The sequence below is a fragment of the Anas platyrhynchos genome, chromosome 13 (genome assembly GCF_047663525.1).
Source record: "Anas platyrhynchos isolate ZD024472 breed Pekin duck chromosome 13, IASCAAS_PekinDuck_T2T, whole genome shotgun sequence".
Classification (NCBI taxonomy): domain Eukaryota; kingdom Metazoa; phylum Chordata; class Aves; order Anseriformes; family Anatidae; genus Anas; species Anas platyrhynchos.
In genome coordinates this window covers 21696178-21713725 of record NC_092599.1, presented here as the reverse complement: position 1 = coordinate 21713725, position 17548 = coordinate 21696178, and the positions used below count along the sequence as shown (strand labels likewise).

General features: G+C 35.3%; 1 protein-coding gene across 7 annotated transcripts in view; it reads left to right on the top strand.

The window, feature by feature from the left end:
* The window catches only part of ERC2 (ELKS/RAB6-interacting/CAST family member 2), a 550520-nt gene that overhangs the window by 377450 nt on the left and 155522 nt on the right, over positions 1-17548 (top strand). For all 7 annotated transcript variants that reach the window (XR_011812383.1, XR_011812382.1, XR_011812380.1 and 4 more), the window contains one exon: positions 15630-15777. Coding sequence is in view for 2 of the 7 variants with exons in the window: in XM_072044083.1 (XP_071900184.1) it covers positions 15630-15777 (148 nt within the window). In the remaining 5 variants the exon portion in view is untranslated. The remainder of the gene's footprint in view (positions 1-15629; positions 15778-17548) is intronic.

Below are 17548 nucleotides of genomic sequence, written 5' to 3'. Positions count from 1 at the left end.
CCTGGAAAACTTCAAATCTTTTTTGTTCATTAGATTGTGCATTTTCTTTTGTCTTGGTCAGTGGTTTCGACATCATAGCTGCCTACGTAGTTAATTTATACTGATTAACTAGTACTCTTTGGCACAACAGGAAAAAAAAATCCTACAGCTACTTCCGTGTATAGTCGTCTAAACTTTGATTTGGTTAGTTCTGGCTTCTCTAAGCTGCTAAGATGCTATTATTTCTCACCACCTGTACAGAATCTCAGCACATTGTAGAAATTAACAGCTTTCATTTCATTTCTCATAACAACGGCCTTTACTTCTACTAACACTCCTCCATTTAGTGGTGGTTCATCCTAAAATGGATTGTATTATTTCTATGAGTCACAAGGCCACCCGGATAGCAATTTGAGAGAGAATTTTCCATAGCAACTACTTAGGATCTTTCTGTCACGATTCTTTCCAGATGTGCTGTTGATTCAGGTAATACCCAAATTCTATTTAGAGACATCTTATATATCTGTTGTCTTGGATTATAGAGCTCGTCGAAGGTTATGGTAAGTCTACAGTTTTGTACATAGTTAATAAATAAATAAATACAATCAACTATAGAAAGTGTCCTCTGGTTCTATGCAACTTTTCTGTTCAAATTAGCTGGTTATTATTTGTCAAAAAGTACCATTGATTTTATTTATTTATTTTTTATAGTTGCAGTCTATGCCCTAGGCTTTGGAACACGATAGAAATTCAGCAACCTTTATTAATTTAAAAGTTCTGGTAAACATACCTCTTCTAGGACCATCCCTAGGGAAATGTGATTGTATGAATTTACTGTCTGAATATTTTCCAGTTTTCAGTGTTGAAATATAACCGGCAAATCTGCATTACCTTATTTATTTATTTATTGCTTGAATTTAAATTTGTGGGAATAAATTTTGTCATAGCTGCTGAATGCCAGCTCTGAAAAAGAAAACTGAAAATTGAAATTAATTGCATTCTGCATGATGTTCCTCTGTTGTGCTTTTACGTTTCCATTATACCATTCTTTTAAACTACTGCATTTATACCTGTGTTAAGATTCAAGAGTACTATAATATAATACCGTCAAAAAGTGTCATCCATCCTGGTCTAAGAGTTTCTAATACTTATCCATTTTGATTTTATTTCATTTAATAACTTATCATATGATTTTGTGTTGTTCTTGTAATGTCTAGTACAGGTTTAAATTTCTAGGCTAGAAAATTCTAATCCTTCTGTAGTTTTTGTTGACTTCTTAGAGACTTCTTAAATTTTAATAAGTCTATAAACACTTCTTTACCTAGCATTCTGCAAGAGATCTGCACATTTTTCTAAGACTGAGGCATTGAAAGGTTGAAAAATAACAACTAGATAGTATTTCAAAGTTGTTCATCTGAAAGTATTACTGGTCTGTTGATAGCTTTTCCAATTACTTTTTTTTATTATTATTATTTAAAGCCTAAATTAGACTCTAGACTCGCTGTATTTTTTTTATTTTATTTTTTTCCCTAACAGAAAAGTCGTCTGTATCCTGCCAGTTAATGAGATTCAGAGAGTAGTGGGACACTCAGGCTTAGCAAATCTTGCAGCTACTGTGAAGTGGGAGGCAAAAATTTCTAACTCTTGTAGTTTTCAGGAATATAAAAGCAGAAAGAGTAAGGAAAAAAACAGTGCATTCTTCACTAGGGAGAAAAGATGTGAAAATATATACAAGACCACTATACACAATCCTGTTACTCCACTATCACTGTGAAGATTGCATATGACAACATATATGTGTCCAACTCATGAGTAAACTCAGCTGTGTGCCATCTGGATGGATCTCAGATGCCATGGTTGATGGAGACATGACTGAATGACTACAGGCATAAGTGTCTGACAGTCTAATGTCTTGTGACAAAGCCACAGCTTGGTCATAGTTTTGACTTAGATCAATGTTTCTATTTTGCCCTTTACAGCTCCTCAAAATGAGCAAAAGGCACTGAAGAGGGAGAAAAAAAAGAACCTTGCTTTTTTTTTTTTTTTTAAATATTAATGAAGAACAGCTAGGAATGTCTCATCAGAAATTTATTTATATACAACTCTCTATAATATCAGAAATCAGACCTATATAATTCTCTCCCTGCAAATGTGCCCCTTTTCCAGATAACTCAGTGACTGAATGTCAGCAAGCTCTATCCAGTTCCCACCAGTACCTCAAAAGTATTTTTTTTTGTCTCCTGTTAACCTGTCCCCTGCCACATGTGCTTGTAATCTGGGTGTCTGTATGAGATCCTGACTCCCAGCATTCTGCTGCAACTTTCTATGCCTCAATTTGCTGGCTTAGTAGCTTATTCAGGAAAGGTCTAGTATCTCCTCTCTCCAGGAAGGTTCACCTCATGTATTTTTAACACATCCCTGAGAATACCCAAATAGGACAGATACTTTCTGACATACACCTAGCTGATAAGGGAGAGATCTAAGTAAGGAAAGTGCTGATAGTTAAATACCAATGTTGGCAAGGAAAGAGAAGCAGTTTGGTTGACCTGCCCAATTAATAGTTAATGCCGTGTAAAGTATTTCAATTCTATCACTGATTGTAATAACGTTAAAAAGTATCATGAAACTTACTCTTGGTAATTGAACATATTCATATGGATGAAATCACTTAGTCATACACTTAGGAAGTAAAACTTGAACTAACTCAATCTTAGCTCAAAAGCAGATGCTTTTTTGCCCTCAGTAAAAGTCCTTGAGTTTAGAAGTCTTCCCAAAGACTGTCAGAAATATTATTCAGATCAATACAGAACTTTATCCATTAGTCCTGTTAGTCTAATATGATATGTAAGAAGTTGACTGTTTATCAAGCCCCTAAGTAAGCTAAAATTTGTTATGGAACTATCCTAAAATATTTAACTACAGTTATTTCTATTGCATTGATTTATTGCTGTTTGGCAATAGACTTTCTCTTTGATACTGTTCAGTGATGGACCTCATGCCTCTTCTGTCTGCTTTGAGAAAGTCAGTATGAACTGTCTTCACTGGAAGTCAGTATGAATCATCTTAGAGCAATACGGCTGTACATATGTGCCCTTAGTCTGAAACAAATTTTGAATAGTTAACCCACCAAAGAAGATCAATGAACAAACTTCTTTATGTAAAGTTGAATCATGTGATGGTATTCATGCTCCTGGTGGTGCTTGTGAATAGCTCCATTAGCAGGAAAGTCATATAATTAAATAACATCTTGTGGTATCCTATCTCTTTCATTCCCAATCTTTTAAAATACTAATTAAAGAAATGTTTGTGAGCTGTCATCTAATTCCCTCTATTCTTCCTTCTACAGTATGTTTGGCCTATGTATATCCTATGATTTCATTGTCTTTACTGGTACTTTTCTGTTTTATAGTTACTGATGTAACTGTTATACTGTTGTTATATGCTATGGTTTGGGCTTGCAGTATTTTGTTAAAAATTGAGGTGTTTTTTTTTTTTTTTTCCACTGAAGTAGAATCCTAGAGGCAGTGTTTGAATAAATGTTCTCTTAAAAAAAGGTTTTTAGAGACTTTTAAACTACCAAAATGTTTGTGTTTACACCAATAATTAGTGATATTAATACTTGATTTTGTGTAGTGTGACCATAAATACATATCCAATGGTTTCCAATATAATTAAATCCTCAGAAATGATATGTACACAACAGTTATGTTTAAGATTATTCTGTGCCTTAACATTGCCTTATGAAGTCAAAAAATAAAAATGTTGAGTTGTAATAATCTGTAGAATTTCTTTTATCTATCAAAGTAAGCTAAGTAACAGCAATAAGTAATGCGTCTCACCTTAGTAATGGCGATGATAATTCTGACTTCACAGGCTAGATTAAAATAACTAAAATATTAAATCTGTCAGCCTGGTGGGGAGGGTGGGTTTCAAAATTCTCAGGAGTTTCTTAGTTAAAGGCTTAACATAGAATTGAGATATAAAAGACATTTAGTTGTAGAGCTTAGCGATATGGTTTAGTGGAGGACTTCTTAATGTTAGGTCAGAGGCTGGACTAGGTGATCTTGGAGGTCTCTTCCAACCTAGATGATTCTGTGATATTTGTAGTTAGCTTGCAGATTATATGACAATATATCATATATCAAATATGAATTATGCACTGCCATTAGAGTGCATTTTGTTAATCCTATGTATTTCATTCTTGAAATTGCTTTCTAATATACAATAAAGCTCAAGGCATAAATTATGCCTATTAATAGGCATTATGCCTATTAATATTGATTTCTAAATGTTGTTTCAAAATAGAACTAATTATTCCTCATGTGGTTTAATGTAAATTTTAATGTGCTCTACATTTGATTTTATGAGTTTTGTTATATTTTTATATTTTATTCAAAGGGCAGCTGCTTGTAACATGGAAAACAGACGGAGGAAATTAAGTCAATTTTTTAAAAAGCAGGCCAATTTTTTCCTTAAGTTTCTAACGTAACGTAATGAAATGGTGTCTTTTAACTTGCATTATCTGTTTGGCAAAGGATCATTTTGTTGATCAGTACTTACTGTAATTTGAAAGAAAGCCCTGCTCATTCATTAGCATAACTGTCATTTAATTTGTGATGAATGACTATTCAGAATATTTTGTCAATTTAGAATTAACAGAATACAATTAATATAAGGTAATTTTTAATTTTGTCTCTCCATCTCAATTTTATATGCCTTTGTGACTCAAATATTTTGAATTCCCTGCAATTTAATGAAAACAGTTGCAGCTTTTAATAACATTTTCCAAGCTTAAACATTTCTTTGGTAGTTGTAAGATGTTACTGAGATTTGTATTCTAGAGATTAAACCGTTCATCCTGCAAAGTACTTTTATCTTTGTCTTCTATAAACACAAAAACTAGTGTTGAAGGATAAGGTGGCTTGACAATGACAGATTACCTACAGTTTTGTTTTCCTGTTTAACTTAGGTGGATCCTGTGTTCTGGTGTAACCCAACCCCATACATCCAGATGCTATTGTTCTTGTTCCCATCAGTACCCACCTCTGCACTATACTGCATTATGGCCATTTTAACCAAATGTTGTTTGCATTCCTATAGAGAATCATATAAAGCCAAATGAACAATAGGGAGTCAATTCTATGCAAAACCCAGAAATAATTATCATCATCAGAAATAATCACCAGAAATAGTCATCATCATTCTTCAGATGTATTTTGCAGCACTGTGAATTTTTTTTTTTTCTCTTTACATTTCACATGCAGTCTGAATCTTGTTATATCTCCTCACACATGGGCAATGCTGTCACTTTGAATGAAATAATAATAGACTGGTTACTGAATCACATTTATTGATGTAATTACATCAGTGAAACTATGATGTAATTGGTTTCACCAATGTTTTTCTTTTCTGAATGGATCTGTTTTACTTACCTGTCATTTCTAAAACATCAGGACATCAGAAGTGCAATGTTATGGGACTTCAAAAACTTCAGAGAATTCAAAGGGCAATTGAGTGCCTACATCTTACTGGACAAAGGATGAGCGTGAATTTCCTTCTTTGTCTTTAAAACCTTTCTGAACATACACCTTTATATTGAAGTATTTTTGTTTGATTAACAAACAAAAACCCACCAACTATATGCACGTTTGCAATTGCTGATAAGAGAAGAAAGAAGAATATTTAAAAATTGCCAATCTGAGACAATGCACTTACTGTTACTGGAGGATGTAGGTCTGGTTATGGGAATATTGAAACATGGAAGAAACACCAAACTGAGGCTTTGAGAAGGGAAACTTTAAAAAGGGGGGGGGGGGGGAGGGAGGAGGGGTGGAGGGGCTGGAGGTGGTTTGAAGGCAGGGAATGGATATGAAAGTTGTCTTTTCAGGAAGCACCTTTGTGATTATTCAGGATCAGGTCCTTTTCCTTCTTTTTCCTTCTTTCCATTTGCTCTAAGATTTCACATAAAGGAGAACTGCTTCTTCCTGGTTCTCCTTGATTCTAGCCTAATGAAGATATACATCTACCACAGGTGTAATATAGAGGCTTTATATTATCTGAAGACTGTCTCTCACACCTGCCTCCAGAAGGTGGCTTCATCAGCTGGAAAATTCAAGGTTTGATATATTGAGGTTCCCTCAATAGAGGGAAAAGTGCTTGGTGGATGGGTAAGACCAGGGCTCTGATGTTTCTGTCCCATAATTAATGGAGCAGTCCTCTCTACTTCTTGCTGTGTTTGGGCTGTGGAGCATCTGGTTCTCTCTGCTTTACATAAAGGCACTAAGCCAAACTGAAGTGCTGTTTCATGCTGCTTTTTCCTTCTGAAACTATTTTCAAAAGGGATTGCTCTTTGAAAAGAGTGCAAAATAATTGTTCATTCAAAGGAATTAACCTATAAATTGTGTCTTTTGCAAAGCATATACAGTCATGAAATTGGAGAGATAAATTTTATGTCTGTTTCAGAAATACAATTCCAGGATAATTGCCTAAGATCAGTAGTGACTGAAGTTAAATGTGTCACACAAGTAGCTTAGACTTAAAACTGCAGTATTGAATATGCAGGTTTTAAATTTCATACTCATGATCTGTATGTTTTGTTTCTAAAGAAAAAGCTTTAAAATACTAAAAATGTTCTGAAATTTATTTTCTAAGATGCATGCACATCCATAATGGATTAATGACATGTTTTAACAAACCATCTATTTGCTTTAGGAGTAACAGAGAGAAGCTGTTTCAAACAGGATCTCTCATCACTGTCTATCTCTAGTCACCTCCTACTGAACCTAAGGTTGAATACTGGGGGTCATGAGGGAAAGAAAACAATAATTAAAGGGAAAAAGTTGATTGAGCTGTGTTTTTTTTTTTTGTTTTGTTTTGTTTTTTTTTTCTCTTTCAGTATGATTAGCATGTAAGAAGCTGGCTGAGTACTCTACTGTGTATCATTAGTTCAAACGTTTCTGACTTGATTTAACTTTAATGGTGACTTTTATAATTGCATTTCTGTATTTTGTGGAGAACAGTTTAAGTAGTGAAGGCAGTAAAGTTTTTGTTAGAAGATTTTGTTCCTATAAATCTTAATCTAGGAATTGTTAGATTACAATTGGACTGTTCCTGAGAACTCACCCCACCTCCCCAAAAGTTGTCATGAGTTCTTTTATTAAAGCTCAGAAAATTATTCTTAGACTAACAGAGGTGGGGAGTAAAGCCAGGAGTGTTTACAGAGTTCACTTCTAAATTGACTGTGATAAGTGGCAATGCAATGTATTATGATTAGAGGTTTCTGGGAGACTCTTTAAGAAGGTTAACTGCAAGGCAGCTCTCAAATGAAAGCATTTATCTTAGTGGTCATCCTTCAGTGTTTTATACTACTGAGAATTTTTTTTGTGGGTGGTTAGAACCATTTTTTGTGTTTTATTAGCTGTATCTTGAATACCTCCTACAAGCTGAATGACAGTTTAGGGTTATTAAATCTGTTCTTAGTACATTCTTTTATCCATAGTTAATCTTGACTAAATATATGCTAGTGAACAACCCTTTTTTCTCAGTTGTTGCCCATATTTGTTAAAGAAATTATTCCATTTGACATTTGTTTAGGCTGCAGTTTGATAAAATACTGTATACAATATACTTTTTCAGTTTGGCATTCGACAGAGTCTTTCGTGGATTTATTTCTTCTCGCATTATCTTATCTTCTCTTATAGTATGCTAAAGCTTCCTTTTCATATTAAGTAATTTTTTCACTCCAAGACAGATGCTTTCACAAATGCATATTCTGTATTGCTAGAGATCTATAAGGTTGCACTTTTCCTGTGTTTGGATACATTTATAGTTAAGTTGCTGTGTTATCATCTGCTTTCTTCAGTTCTAGGTATGGTAATTCAGATTAGGTTTTCACACTACTTGCAGTGACTGCTAACATACTTCTACATTTTGTGTTTTTATTTGTCTAAAAGGTAGGTCTTTTATCAAATTAATAATCGGTAGATCCTCCAAGGAAAGGTATTCTGTATTTCATTATTATTGATTACCTATGCAATACAAAGTCTTTTTTTTTTTTTTTTTTTCCGTAATTGGTAATTTTCACAGAAACTTGATCATTCTGTAGTTTTGTATTGTTCTTTCTTAGTACAGATGTAGAAATGTAAATGTAAAAGGTTTTTCTTTCCAGTCATAGGAAGGCTAGCAGATATGTGGTATAAGTAGGTAAAGCATGGGTGTTAACTCCAAGGAACTGCCATCTTAAAATGAGACACAGAATAAATCAGTTTAAACCATTGAATCATTGAATAAATAGATTGCTGGAAATCACAGAATCACAGAATCACAGAATTTCTAGGTTGGAAGAGACCTCAAGATCATCGAGTCCAACCTCTGACCTAACGCTAACAGTCCCCACTAAACCATATCCCGAAGCTCTACATCTAAACGTCTTTTAAAGACTTCCAGGGATGGTGACTCCACCACTTCCCTGGGCAGCCTGTTCCAATGTCTAACAACCCTTTCGGTAAAGAAGTTCTTCCTAACATCTAACCTAAAACTCCCCTGGCGCAACTTTAGCCCATTCCCCCTCATCCTGTCACCAGGCACGTGGGAGAACAGGCCAACCCCCACCTCTCTACAGCCTCCTTTAAGGTACCTGTAGAGAGCAATAAGGTCGCCCCTGAGCCTCCTTTTCTCCAGGCTGAACAAGCCCAGCTCCCTCAGCCACTCCTCGTAGGACTTGTTCTCCAGGCCCCTCACCAGCTTCGTCGCCCTTCTCTGGACCTGCTCAAGCACCTCCATGTCCTTCTTGTAGTGAGGGGCCCAAAACTGAACACAGTACTCGAGGTGCGGCCTCACCAGAGCTGAGTACAGGGGGACGATCACCTCCCTAGCCCTGCTGGTCACAGTGTTTCTGATACAAGCCAGGATGCCGTTGGCCTTCTTGGCCACCTGAGCACACTGCTGGCTCATATTCAGCCGACTGTCCACCATCACTCCCAGGTCCTTCTCTGCCTGGCAGCTCTCCAACCACTCATCTCCCAGCCTGTAGCTCTGCTTGGGGTTATTGCGCCCCAGGTGCAGGAACCGGCACTTGATCTTGTTGAACTTCATGCAGTTGACCTCAGCCCATCGGTGCAGCCTATCCAGATCCTCCTGCAGAGCTTTCCTACCTTCGAGCAGATCAATATATGCGCATAGCTTGGTGTCATCTGCAAACTTACTGAGGGTGCACTCAATGCCCTCGTCCAGATCATTGATGAAGATATTAAAGAGGACCGGCCCCAGCGCCGAGCCCTGGGGGATGCCACTAGTGACTGGCCTCCAACTGGACTTGACTCCATTCACCACGACTCTTTGGGCCCGGCTATCCAGCCAGTTTCTAACCCAACGAAGCGTGCGCCAGTCCAAGTCAAGAGCAGCCAGTTTCTTGAGGAGAATGCTGTGGGAAATGGTGTCAAATGCCTTGCTGAAGTCAAGGTAGACCACATCCACAGTCTTTCCCTCATCCACCGACCGCGTCACTTTGTCATAGAAGGAGATCAGGTTCGTCAAGCAGGATCTGTCTTTCATAAACCCATGCTGACTGGGCCTGATCGCCTGCTTGCCCTGCAAGTGCTGCATGATGACTCTCAAGAGGATCTGCTCCATGAGCTTCCCTGGTACTGAAAGATCATGTTTTGGGGCAAGATCAACTATATCTGACTCATTTCTAACAGACTTTTAACCAACTTGATCAGAAAGACACTGGTAGAAACCATCTTTCCTCAGCAATTTCTTCCAGTACTTAATTTCTACTAATACTTAACTTGCCATTACAATTAAATGTTGGCATATTACCTCTTGTTCTGTGTGCAGTGGACATGGAAAATATGTTCTTTTTCACTCTAGTAGAGCATTTAATGTTCTCATTATCGTATTGCCTCTCGTAGACCATTTACTGTAGTTAATTCAATGTTTCCTTGTCAGCTGTTTCTTTGACCACTTTTGTTGCTGTCCCCTGAACAGTCAATGCATTTTTCTTGGAGAAATCATCTCCAGGCTGGATTTGGTATTTCAGCTGAGATTCTCCTGAAGTCACACAGGTCAAATTATCACTTCTGTCTTGCAATCTCTTTCCGTTCATCATACTTCCCAGTATGATGTTTGCCTCTTTCACAACAGATCATTAATAAGGAGTTCCTCCTTAGTTTTCCAGACTGCTTCTTCCATTTGTCAAGACCTTTTTATTCCTGTCTTCATGGCACTTGAAGATCCTCCCAGTCTCAATGTAGTACTGAAATGTAGTAAGCAAGCGTATTTTCTAGTCCATCACCCGTGTAGTTAATTAAAAAAATCACACAGTGGAATTGCAAATTGTTTTACATGGAATCAATCCTGCTTGCTTGAACAAATGAATTCTTGACTTTTAGAATGGGACTATACCCTTCCACTTTACTTTTGTGTTTTAGTATGAAATTACATGAATTATATTAAGATATTTATGCAAATTTCCCTGGAACTTCTCACTGGAATCTTTAGTACCTTAAACCCTGATCTCACAGCAGCAGCTATTACCATCAAGAGACTTTTATATTCACTTTTTATTGAGGAGACTAGCTAGAGTTTGCTGTAGAGAAGAATGCAGTATGACTTTGCTTAGAGATAATTTTCATTTTTAGAGTTTTGCTTTTCCAGGGAAGAGTTCTCCCTTTCCTTCTTGTAGTGAATACCCAAATTATAGTGCAGCATATTTAGATAGGAAATCCTGAGAATGTAAGTCAAAGGAAAATGTACAGATTAATTATCAATGCAGAGCAAATGCTGTTTGTTTTAACATGTATTTTATTAATCTGAGAGTTTACCTAATTTTACCATGTTCAGCTAGAATGATTTTTTTTTTTTTTTTTTTGGTGTTAAAAGTACTATCCTGGTATTTGTATAACAAATTAATTTGCCAGAAGAGAGATGAAAAACTGCTAATAGCAAAAAGGATTACTCTTTATAAATATTACTGTTTAAAAATGTCATTTAATTCAGTGCTTTAATAAATTATTTTAGAATGTATTTTATTATCATAATTTATTAAACAATAGGAGACATTTTGGCTGCGAATAGTGATAACACCTCTATAGAACTGTATTTGGATAGTCATTTTTCACGGTAGATAATTAGGAATTATAAATTATGCTTACACTCTTAAGCATGCTAGCTGGAGAGCATATGAGGCTGTATGTTGTTTTTGGTGCCAGTTCAGCTCCTGATTTTAAAAAATTTTGGCACAGAAATGCACGATGATTTTCAGTTTCTAGCGGTAAAGTGGAAGTGTGTTACTCACCTGAGAGATTTAGATGAAGACCTTGTCACCTGTTTACACTTTTGAGTGAAGTTTGCTTCATGCTTATTACTGAGGAAGTCATTATTACCGGCTTTTTTGCTGGCATCTTAGCCTTGTTCCTAGAGGTCAGATAATCCTCTTTCAAATGTTTCCTGCAAAAATAGTAATATTGATCTTTTTAGTGAAATCACTGGGTAGCTAAGGTAAATTTCTTCTGTTCATCAGATTTTATTCCTCTATAGTAAATCTCAAGGATGATGACAGGTAACACAGTAGCTTTCACAGCCATGGGTAAACCTGTGTGTGATAGTAGTAAAAGAGAGATGATAATGTAGAACTTGAGGAGAGTAGAACTACCAGGAGCTCTGGTAGTAAGCTAGGTGATACAGAATTAAATGCTACTTCAGTTGGTTTATATGCCCTGTCACAACCTGTGCCTCTATTTTGTACTCTGTATATTAATAATACAAACTGCTGCATCTCTGTCTTCCCTCCATATTGAAGAATTTAATTACTAAAGATTTAAGCAACTGACTGTAAAATATACAGTCAGTCCCACTCTTGTTAACCCGGATGCCTGGTTAAATGCCACTGGATTATATATTTGAGATTATTACTGTTAAAATTATCCATGGTAATAGACACAGATAAAGTGCCAACGTGCTCCAGGAGTATGTCTGTGCAGACAGGTGCAAGTTTGCTTTGCCCACACTCTGAGCAGGCTGTATGTGAGCCAGTCCCAGTCTGGAAGCCATCAGCATGTTGCGTGGCATTATGCCCAAGTTAAATGCTTTGTCTCTTAAATAAATGAGGCTTTACAGCTTCTGAACTGAAGCTGACTCACATTTAGGAGGCTTCCAGTGTATGGGCAGTATGAGTTTGGATTCACCTGCCTGTCTGTGTACATGTATTCATCATTCCACATTACAGTGGAAGAACTTAAGTACAAATCCCCATCCTTGTGTTCTTGTGCAATCTTCTCCAAATGTTTGTGGTTTTATGGCCTCTGAGCTCCACATGCATAACAGATACCATAAAGATAAGAATTAAAATATAATGATAATAATACTACAAAGTTATGGAGGGCTTATTCAAATGTCTGTATGTGCTGGGGGTTGGGTTCAAATCTTAGACCACCTCAGTGGAGCATTTACAGAGTTATTTATTTATTTATCAGGGCAGCTACTTCACATGGTTATGAATCATTATTTCCTGCATTTGGTATGAACTGTTGTTTTGTAGACTTATGTGTTTGGTTACATAGAAGTAAACTGCAATATTTTGCAAAGGGAAAAGTAGTTGCATGCTCTTTGGGAATTATCCCATCAACCACAAGGCAATTGAGGAGAAAGATTTTGTTATGTTTCAAAAAAATACCGTCTTAGAAAAATATTGTTGTTACCTCTGCTTGGCTTTCATAACACCTCAATGCCATCGGTTGAGAAGGAGCACACCAGGGTCTCCAAAAGCTTATGTCTTTGGGAGCTGCAGAATCCAGAATGCAAATTTTTCAGAGTAGACTGTCTTACTCTTCTCTTCCATGGAAGGTTTTAACTCAACTGTTCCTTTAAAGCAGGGCTAGCGTTGACAGAAGAGTTGCATAGAGTTGCACACTTGCACTGTTTTGATTACAAGAACATATGGCTATTTTGGTCAGCGATACAAAAAAGATGGACCTGAGTGCATCACATTATCAGATATCGAAATGATATCGAATGCGTCAGTAGTTCTGACTCTTCTTTCTCACTAGTCAGGCTTTTGTTTTCAAAACCAGTTTTTGAAATACTCTAAACTTTGGAGAAGTAAAAATTCAGTACACCTTCATTTAGTTTTCAAGCTGACTTAGAAATTTTATTCTGTTTGTGACGTTTTACAGCAGGACTAAAACTGGTGTTACACAATTAAATAAATATCATTAGAAACCTAGTATTTACCAGGAAATTAGATGAGCAGGCATGCCTACATAATTTAGGATTGATCTGTGAATAACTTAAAAACCTTGGATTTTCCATGATGTAACTTTTCTTTTACTTACTTTCATCCTACGTGTGTTGGGTTTGTAATGGTTATATCGATATTTATCTTTAGATATAAAATAGGTATATCTTGAGACTGATAATTATGAAATAAACCAATTTATATTTTGCAGTTTACTTTATCAGAGGTACCTACTTTACAGCAATAATTACCAAGAATTAAAGATTAGGACTTAGTCCTGCTAGTGTCAATTGCAGACAGGACAAATCTTAGTTCTACACATCCAGAAAACCAGAAAAATGATGTAAAAAAATTTTTGAAAAAAAAAAAAAAAGATGTTCCAAACAGCAATAAAATTGTTGTTTGATGCAAGATTAAAATACATAAATAAATAAACTGTTTGTTGATGCAACCTGTTAGAGCAATGTCAAAACATCTGAATGATCTTTATTTGTGATTTTAATATGTACTAAATATGTGCTATCTCTTTGGCTTTAAAGTCATAGAAAACCTATTGCCAACCCTCTTTTGTCAGAGAGCTTATGTTGTAACTACTACCACCACCACCACTTCCCCAAAAAAAGACATCGTCTGAGGCTGGGCACATTTCTAAAACAGAAAAGTATAGACATTTTTACATAAAATACTGCAGAGAAAAAAATTAATTTGTGTTACATTTTTCTTTCTGTTTGAGCCAGATGCTAAGAAGAGGGCATTTTTAGATTTTATACATTACAAAAATTCTCTGATTCATGTAAGAGGAGAGGAATAGTTGAGAACAGTAGTGAATCAGCTTTCTTTTATTTCAGTGCATTAAAAAATCAAGATTTTAGTGAAAATATTATGGAATTGACATCTTACTTGAGCACAAAACATGAATAATATTACAGCATGGTACCAATAACCATGCAGCATGTTTTATTTGTTATTTTGAGGCTTTTAGGAAACAGTATGTTTCCTAAAATGTTTCAGTTCGGATTAGCATTATAGACTTATGACTCCATCTTTTTTTTTTTTTTTCTTTAATACCTGTTAATTAGACTAATAAATAGGTATTATTTAAATCAGAACCGTTGGAGGCTCAAGGCATCCTCTTTTAAACATCGTTTAACTGTGATTAGAATGAAGAAGACAGAATAATAATTGAGAGTATTTAAGTTTATGAATAAAATGCAACAGTTTATCTAAAACTGATCCATATCTCATAACTTGTTTTCCTTTGACTCCATCAGAAATATTGTCCTTTAAATATTTACATTAATACATTAGGAACTTTGATATAAAAGTGAAATAGCTTTCTTGACATTGTTGCTGGCAAGCAGAAGGACTGCAAGAATCCCAAAGTTTTAGCTCACCTTGGCTATATGAAGTTATGTATAATAAATGTATACATTTATTAGCAGTTGGAGTCTAAGGTTAATTTATGTCTCATTTATCCATGTTTATTTTTTAATGATTGATCTTATGTAGTTCTGGAAAAAGGCATAGGCCATAACATATTATGTAGTAAAACCTATTATGCTCTTCATCTTGTCTGATAAGTCATAGTCTGTCATTGAATACATTGCAGAAAGTGAGTATATTTCGTTTATTTGAGAAAATAAGGGACAGATCATGTCATTACCAACATGAGCATTTTAGAGTATAAGAAATAGTAAGATACTCCAGGATCTGTGCTTCCTAACAGCATGTTGTAAAAATTACTTCTGTCATGTGTCCTCACAAACTATTTACGATGTGACCCTGCTGGCTTCTATGTAATTCTATATGTTTCTGAGTGCTGCAAGTTTCTGTTTGCTCTATGGTGATTGAGGTCAAAATTCCAAAGGAAAAGATTCTTTGTGAACTGTTAGATCAAGGTACTGTTTTTCTAGATGTTATATTTACTTTGAGAATTATAGTTTCATGGTGACACAATGAATAACCATAAATTCATAGGAAAACGTTTACGTAAATGTGAGGAAGATATCCAGAGATTTCTGTACTGAGGCCTCTAGGGTAGTGAATATACAAGACAAAATAAAAATAAGCTTTATTTATATCACTTTCCTTTTTATGATTCAGTCTTTATGATTGGAATAATTCATAAGATTTATGTAAGATATTCTATAATTCAGGAACATAAATTTAAAAAAAAGAACAAGTTAATTCACGGAAGCATTATTAATTATCATGTTTTAGTAATGATAAACACTAAGATAAATGCTTTAAGAAATATTTGCTATTTAAAGAGTGTTCGAAATTACTTGATTGTTTTTCCATTAGTTAAAAGAAACGTCTCACTTAGTATTTTTGTTCTATTTTATTAAGAATATAAAAATAGCATATATTAATATTATATATGCTATATAATATTAAGAATATTTTATTTTATCAGACAGGAAGCCCTGCTTGCTGCAATTAGTGAAAAAGATGCAAATATTGCCTTGCTTGAACTGTCCGCTTCAAAGAAAAAGAAGACTCAAGAGGAAGTAATGGCTCTTAAAAGAGAGAAGGACAGATTAGTACATCAGTTAAAACAGCAGGTGGGTAGACATTTGCATGCTTTTATAGCAACTGAAAAGTGGCATTATTTTCATTTGTTCTATTCTATTCTATTTGTTCTATTCTATTTGTTCTATTCTATTTGTTCTATTTTCATATGTTCAAGATTATTCTAATCTTGTATCGAAAGTCTTCAAGCCAGGTCTGAAATGTGACAGCAGCTGTGAAAAGTAGGAGGTGTTCAATGTAAATGTTTCAGTATTGCTTCTCTTTGGTTGCTAAGTATTTAGCTGCATGTTTGGCTCATGTTATATGCACCTCAGTACACTTCCTGTTTTCCCTTCTCATATATAGCTTCCAACTGTCATCATTATGTGTGACAGAGGAGAGCAGATGCTCTTCACAGTAAAGCAAGATCTGTCCCGTGTTGACTTTTCCTAACCTTTTTTCTGCTGTTATTTGCTTATCTCTTGTAAAATAATTGTGTTTTCAGAAGGCTTCTGGCTTTCTGAGAGGTTATCTGGAAATCATGATTATCCTTAAAATAAATTCTAGAAGTAAAAATCCCCCTATCTTGAATGCTGTAAGTCATTTGAGGTTTTAATAAAAAATCGTGTAGTTACACACTAGACATGAGCAAATTTAATTTGTGTTCTGTTTTATTAATGAAGAAAATAACCGTACTAGGCACAGTACACATGTAAAACACAGGACATACATCTTTTATCTGTCTAATTAAGATGTTTAAAACTGCACCATGTGCAGTGGCTACTTACCCTGTTTTTTAAAAACTAATACTCATTGCAAGTAGAGGTACTGTAGGTACAGTAGGACAAGCAACAGGACAAAGGATGTTCAGATGAGATGACCTAGTTATTAAAGACCAGTTTTGTGTGTTGTGAATGTTGTTAGATGCATTTTCTCTTTCAGAATATGTGAAAAGGGTGAGAAATATGTTTTAAGAACTTTTCTAAAGGTTTTGTATTGGTTGTTTTCCTTTGTGTGACATTAGAGAATGTATTGCTGGAGGAGGAGGAGAGAATACCATCAGCAAAATCATTGTTTTCCTTAGCCTCTCAAGTTAACCACACTGCTGTCAGGCAGCATGCCACTTCACAAATGAGCATGCCACATTAATGTATAGCCATAATAATGTATAGTTGACTGCATAGTCAATGTTATGATCCTTTCTGAATCATACATTACATCCTGCAGAACTTCATGGACTCAGTAACAGAAAGTCAGGGAAAACCTTTTCTGCTACGCTAACTTCCCAATGTCTCTGACATCATACCTATAATCATCGTAGTTTTTTCCCACAGGTCTATAAAAATAGGAAACAGCCCTTGAACATGAATTTATCATCCCCTTGTGATACTGACTTCATTACAGACATTTCAGCTAAGTACCTATGTTTCAGCCATGATGCACTTATGTCCCAGATCAGTCAGCTGTCCAGGAGATATTTCATCAGTTTAGCAGAAGATGTTAGATTCCAAATAACTTCATTACTGATGAGTAAGCAAATATTCCACTTTGCCATTTTCCATGATACCTGTCAGATATTTTTTTTTAAATGTTCATGAGATGTGTGGGAAGACTGTGTGTTGCTATTTTACTTTTTTTAAAAATCCTTATGGTATTGCTGAGAAGTGTTCATAAAATTCATGACTTTCTTTGACCAAACTATAGGAATTGCAGAAGAGGTTTGCTAGAGAGGCATTGTGTTGGATAACTTCATTTCGAATTGTAACCAAATACTTCAAATACCTCCATTATTTATAATGATAAAGATCTTCAGTAAAGCTATTT